Source organism: Protopterus annectens, chromosome 2.part1 (genome assembly GCF_019279795.1).
Source record: "Protopterus annectens isolate FY-2018-M chromosome 2.part1, PAN1.0, whole genome shotgun sequence".
Classification (NCBI taxonomy): Eukaryota; Metazoa; Chordata; order Ceratodontiformes; family Protopteridae; genus Protopterus; species Protopterus annectens.
In genome coordinates, this window is record NC_056729.1 from 1,952,896,754 (window position 1) to 1,952,902,753 (window position 6,000).

At 40.5% G+C, this 6,000-nt stretch overlaps 1 protein-coding gene across 2 annotated transcripts in view; it reads left to right on the plus strand.

Annotated features, from left to right (window-relative positions):
- RAB23 (RAB23, member RAS oncogene family) overlaps nt 1-2,305 on the plus strand; it is a 907,660-nt gene extending 905,355 nt beyond the window's left edge. For both annotated transcript variants that reach the window (XM_044063339.1, XM_044063338.1), the window contains exon 7: nt 834-2,305. In XM_044063339.1, coding sequence (XP_043919274.1) covers nt 834-973 — 140 coding nt within the window. In that variant the 3' untranslated portion in view covers nt 974-2,305. The remainder of the gene's footprint in view (nt 1-833) is intronic.
- Nucleotides 2,306-6,000: the final 3,695 nt, after the last annotated feature.

Here is a 6,000-nt window from a genome sequence, read left to right on the forward strand (position 1 = left end):
AAATAAAACCAAGACCCAATCCTCCAAAGGCAGACGTCCTGTCTGGTGGACCCCAGCCATAAACAAACTATACAATAGAAAGGAGGAAGCTACTAAATGATAGAGCAAAATCCCAAAAAGGGAAGGCATCACTGATCAGTTTTAGCAAAAAACTACGGGCACTCATAAAATTGTCTAAGGCCAGCTTCGAGAGAAAAATTGCACAGGGCACTAAGGATAATCACAAGGCTTTCTTTAGTTATGTTAGGAACCTAGGTGGTAATTCCCAGATATGCTCAGAATTAGTCCAAAATGACAAAAAATACACTGAACCCACAGACATTGCCAACATCCTAGCTGACATAAATAAGTAAAACAATACAAATAATTAAGCAAATTAATTACTGGATGCTTCAGTATCAGTAAATTAATATTATACCTTCATAGATCATATAATGCTGCCTGTGGGCATCACGTTATCTTTGATTGCCTCTCATTTTATCTGTCTTTACTTGAGTCCTGGAACAGAAATCAGGGTATGACACATTATGTATACTGGGACTATGGTGACTTGACAAGGAGCAGTGAGAATTATATGATAAAGTACACTAAAACACAGGAGTTTAATTCAGAAAGATGCATTGAGAAATGTAGGTTTTCACCTTTATAAAGAAAAGTTTCTAAAGCTTGTTCTGTGCAGGAATAATATTTTATGTTGGCATGTGGATTCATAAAGTATGTTTATCTAATAATATGTGGTGTTAATGCAGCAGTTAGAAATGCAGAATATGTCACTTTTTAGTGTAGTTGCTGCGTTAACTTTTATTATAACTCTTGTTCTTTGTCTGAAACAGGTGTCTTTAATACTGCTGGGGGAAGCCATTCTGGACAGAACTCTAATATGCTTAATGGTGGGGATGTCATCAGTCTTAGACCAAACAAACAAAGGACCAAGAAAAGCAAAAGTCCCTTTAGCAGCTGTAACATACTGTAGAGACTTCTCAATGACATGGGTCTGTATTGAATTTGGAACATGAGGTGCAGAAATTAAAATTTATTCTTGACTACAAGTAGTTATCATAATATTAACAGTAAAGCCAGCAACATTACACATGTACTGTTTATGCTGTTTGCACGCTGAGAGCCTTATATTGCAGCAAATCGTTTGACTACAGAGAATTATTTCATTCGTTGATGGAGATCACTTTGAACTGCAGTAAACTACTCTGTGGCGTCGATATCTTCATTTATGAAAAAAATAAGAACAGGACTTTGATATTTTGCTGGGACAGTCTGTACTTTCATGTACTTAAAGCACATTGAGAACACAAACATCCTATCATATGCACCTTTAAAAACCTTACTGTTTAGAGTTATGATTACATGAACGTAAGAGTCAGTATATGTTTTAAGAAAATAACTGCATTGTGGGATGTCGCATATTGTTCACCTTTTGTCATCTCATGTGGAGGACCACATTTATTTCATTATTTGGACTATGTCCTTTAATTCTTAGTTTATTGTCTGCACATGTGTGATGCATTTGACTAACTAAAGTATGCATTGCAGTAATTTGTTAGAATTTATTCCCAGAGATACCTGCATCCCTTGTTTTTAGTTATTTTAATTGCTGAAATCTCCTGTGCAGTGTTTTGAACAGTTGTTACAGTTTCCCCACTTGCAACATTGCCGTTTGGATTTTGGTTCTGTCCCTTCCTTCTACTGGCTGTTTACATTGTGAATAATGAATGTATTTCCTTCTTGGGTCTTTTTCTAAAATGTGCATGGTGCCAAAATAAGAGTTACAGATTCTGTGTCAAGTGCTGTACCAAATGTCTCTTTTTGTCAGCTTTGTTAGCTGGCTTAGTGTTGTGTGCCTAATTACGAAACTGATTCCCTAGTCTTTGACAGAGATGCAGTAAGAATTTTGTCACCTGTAGCGGCATAGTTTTCTAGACACTAAAGGCACACGCCACATGATGTACTCTAAAATCTTAAACCTTGATGCTAAAAAAAACACTAATAATGCATGAATCATTTTTTTTCCTTACATTTGTTGTATGTGACAGAAATTATATTCCTGTAAACGTTTCAGCAGCCTTTTTTCATTCACTGTTTATATTTTGTCATTTTCATCAGTCTTCGGCATTCATTACAGCTTGGTGTTCATACTTCCACAGGAGCGTGCGTCTAGGCTGTACCAGAAATTTGACAGCTGATGTTATCACAATGCATTGATTGTTTTCACTGTATTGTTACTTTAATTCTGCCTTTTTCACTTGGAAACAGAGCTCTGAATGCTAGAAGATTTGACCTAATTCATGAACTGTTTTGTCATTAGTTTGTTCTTTGTGTCTTTGATATCTGGATCTAATCATCTCTGAATGTGATCATTCCTTTTCTTTAAAACAAGTATATTTTTTAATTACCTGTTTACAGGTGATTTTTTATGTTATTTTTTTCAGTATTGTCTAGCTATGTCAGAGGAAAAGGATGTCACATGTGGTGTTCCATATGCAGGTATGGTAACCTCTCTGAGTACTCATTATGGGTAATTTTACCTAGTCCTGCTGCGGCCTAAAAAAGAGCTGTGGTGTTGTTTGTGTATCTAAGTTTGTCTCATAAGCAACAAAGCAGGAGTTCAGATTCTGTAGTCTAGAGGGCAGATGCTGCACTAGAAGTACAAAAAAAAACACATAAGCTACACTAAAGGTCAGGGCCTCTGCTGTAGGTATGTGGAGATCAGAGCAAAAGTAGAGGTTTTATGAGGTTGGTAATACTATACTCAGAGGCAAACAGCTTTAGCAGTGAGACTGCTCTTTTCTCAGTAGTCCTTATTACATGTAGATTGTTGACAGTATTGCTTTCTCATGTTCCCTTAGCCACACTTTAACTTTAGAGGTTAGACTAGCTACATAACCAAGGTTGCCAGGTTCCTGGGTGTCTGGATTTCTTATTTAAACATTAATGTTGACTACAAAGGGAATGTGTGCACTTTCCAAAATAACTTTAAAAGCCAGGACCAAAGAATTATCACTGCATCATTTTGTGGAGCTGTTTGATACGGCTTTGGGTCTAGTCATTGTATGTGGCTTCATCTCTGGTGTTACCACCCATGCTGTTTCAGACTGAACACGGCTTCTAGAAGTGATACAGTTTGGTCTCATCAATGATGCTCATTGTGCTGAAGTCTCTGATGCTGTATTTCATGTTACCATCTACGGGCTGGCCTCCCCACATCTTTCATTGCATCTGAGACTGTTTGAGCTTAGTCTTCTTCTTCCAGCTACTCCCGTTAGGTGAAGATAGGCAAGAGAAACATTGTTATTCTACAAGTTTGGTGTGTTTACCTACTGTTGGATCCTGACCTCTGTAAGAGTTGGGTACTCAGTGGTCCTATGCTGACAGGCTCACTTGGTCAATAAAGTAAGGTAACCTGTGTAAGGTGTCTTCACAGCAGTCCCTGCTTTCTTTATGGGGTATCCTACTGCACTGAGCATGGGAAAATGCTTCACCTATTCCCAGAGGAGGGAAAGCAAGCTAGATTGACTCATTTCTCCCCTTGTTTTACCCCGGCCACAATTCAAACCAAGGTCCACAGTGTCATTTTCATTAAGAAAAATGGGAAGATTATGCAGGATTTCAGTGCCTTGAAATTCTTTATGGTTTGTTTGTTTTCTTTTTGAGCAGTCTTCTGTGAAAATAACTTCTAGAAGTGTGTGCTGAATTAAAGCATGCTAGACTAAAGGGAAGCATTTTACTTTGCCCTTTGTAGGAGATCATACAGTTGGCCTTCTCTGCTGACCTCTGAGCTCAGTGTTTCAACCTGTTTGAGCACCATATATCACAGAGTTAAGTCCATGGCCCCAAGAAAATTATTCATCAAGACAGACCTAAAACCCTTGTCTGCCCCTGTGCATCCCAAGCTTCATTCATATGGAGTCATATCCTTCTCTTGCATGGTGTCTTAAGTGTATGTCAGATTTTCTGTTCCTTCAGAAGTGTGGATGATCTCCTTTAATTAGCCCACTCCTTTCATCTGCCAGATCTGTAATTTTTTTGTGATAAGATGATGGCTGTTGCTGGTCTTTTCCTAAATTGTTATGACTGCTGCAGAGATGACCTTTGAATGTCATCCTCCTAAAAACAAATTACACTTTGCTGGACACACTGGCTGCATTACTTTCCCTCTTTCAAAAAAGGAATTCCTCCTGTGTTTTTTCTTTGAGTTTGATCTTGTGACAGAGTAGGTTCCTGCTGACTTCACTGGTGGAGATTTACCTTTAACCTCCTCAAACAGTGTCTTGTGCACACAGCATTGGTATAGCCGAGCTAATTCCTTTGATATCATTTACAGATCTTTTTTGACTCTAGTAGATGTTCTTCATCTCACATTGCTGCAGTCCTTACACTTGGGGTAGTCCGCTGTCCTCGGTCGGCCCGAATATCAAAGTATAAGGCTGACGTCGGTCAAGGCGCATTAGACTGACATCAGGACGTCAGGGTACAAATGCGCATGACCGACGTCATATCCTCTGTCTTTTTTGCCGCATGGTCCGATGCAGAAGCAGCGTTGCAAGTGCCGTTCGGCGTTCTGAAATTTTTCGAATTCGGAGTTTCAGACCAAGTCAAAGTTGGCTAAGTACCCCGTTGGGAATATTTTAGTTTTTTCTTGCCTCAGTGGTTTACCGGATGTCAGAAAAAGTGAATAACTGTATTTCTTGTGGGAAACAGATACCGCATAGAGATTATCATACTTTGTGTATTCCTTGTTTAGGGCCTGAGCACGACGTTGTTGGGTGTCGCTTTTGTGCTAGATTCAATAAGCGCACTATTAAGAGAAGGTTAGATTGTGCCAGGTTAGTCTTGGAAGCGGTGCAATTATAATATGCCGTCGGATGATCCGGCGTCCGCTTCTTCAAGAAGCGCAAGGATAAAGCAGCTAAGCCCAGGCAAGAAGAGTCGCCACGGACGCCGGTTCTTTAGAGGTGTCGGTGGAGCCGGGGTTCCGCCGGAGGTTTCTCTGGAGTCCCAGGGGAGACTTTGTTATTGCAGGATGTGGCCTCTCAGGAGGCAGGTCAGGCTGAAGGGGCTTCTCAGGTTACTGTACTCCCTCCCTTCCTAGGGTGGTTAGGCCCTCTCCTTCTGTTTCCAAGGCTTCTCCCAGAGGCAGGCCAGGTTTAGCTTCAGTTGGTGTCACTCCTAGTTCTTCAGGATCTGTGCCCAAGAAGCATATGCTTAAAATGGCAGAAGATTTGATTACTTTGATTAGAGGTTCTTTGCCCCTCCTGATAAGAGACCTAGGGTGGAACCTGAGTTGGGGAGTTTTGAGCAGGCTTCGGATGTTTCAGAGTCTTCGGCTGAAGACTTGCAGGAGTATTCTCCTTATTCTGATTCTGATGTGGATGATTCTACTCCTTCTGCTTCTCCTCCTGAGGATTTTTCTTTTTCAGAGGCTCTTCATTCCATGAGGGAGCATTTTAAGTGGGAAGGTCAGGACTTCTCTGATTCCAGGAAAAGGCTTAGGGAATTTTTGTTTTTACCCCAGCATAGGCCTTTGGCTATACCTCCTATTCTGGATGTTGTGGAAGATGTGTTTGCAGAGGCTTCTCTTAATCCTGATTCTTTGCCTCCTGCTCCTGTTAAACCGGATAGGTATTACAGGGTGCCTGAAGCTCATAAGTATCTTTTAAGAGTCCTAGGCGGACCCAGAAACTGTTAGTCAGGGGCCTAAGGGTGTTAAGGCTTCTGTTGTTAAAAATCCGGTTCCTCCAGATAAAGAGGCCAGGGCTTTGGATAGATGGGGAAAGAAAGTCTATACTTCTTCCACCCTAGCTATGAGGGCTTTGAATTGCCAGTTTCACATGTTGAAATACCAAAACTATCTACTTTCTCAATTGAAGTCTAAGGTAGATGCTCTGGCGGAAGGTATTGAGTGTAAAGAGTTACAAGATTTAGTACATGTTTCTGAACAGGTGGGTAAGCATTCTTTGCAATGTGGTTTTGATGCTGTACAGGCCT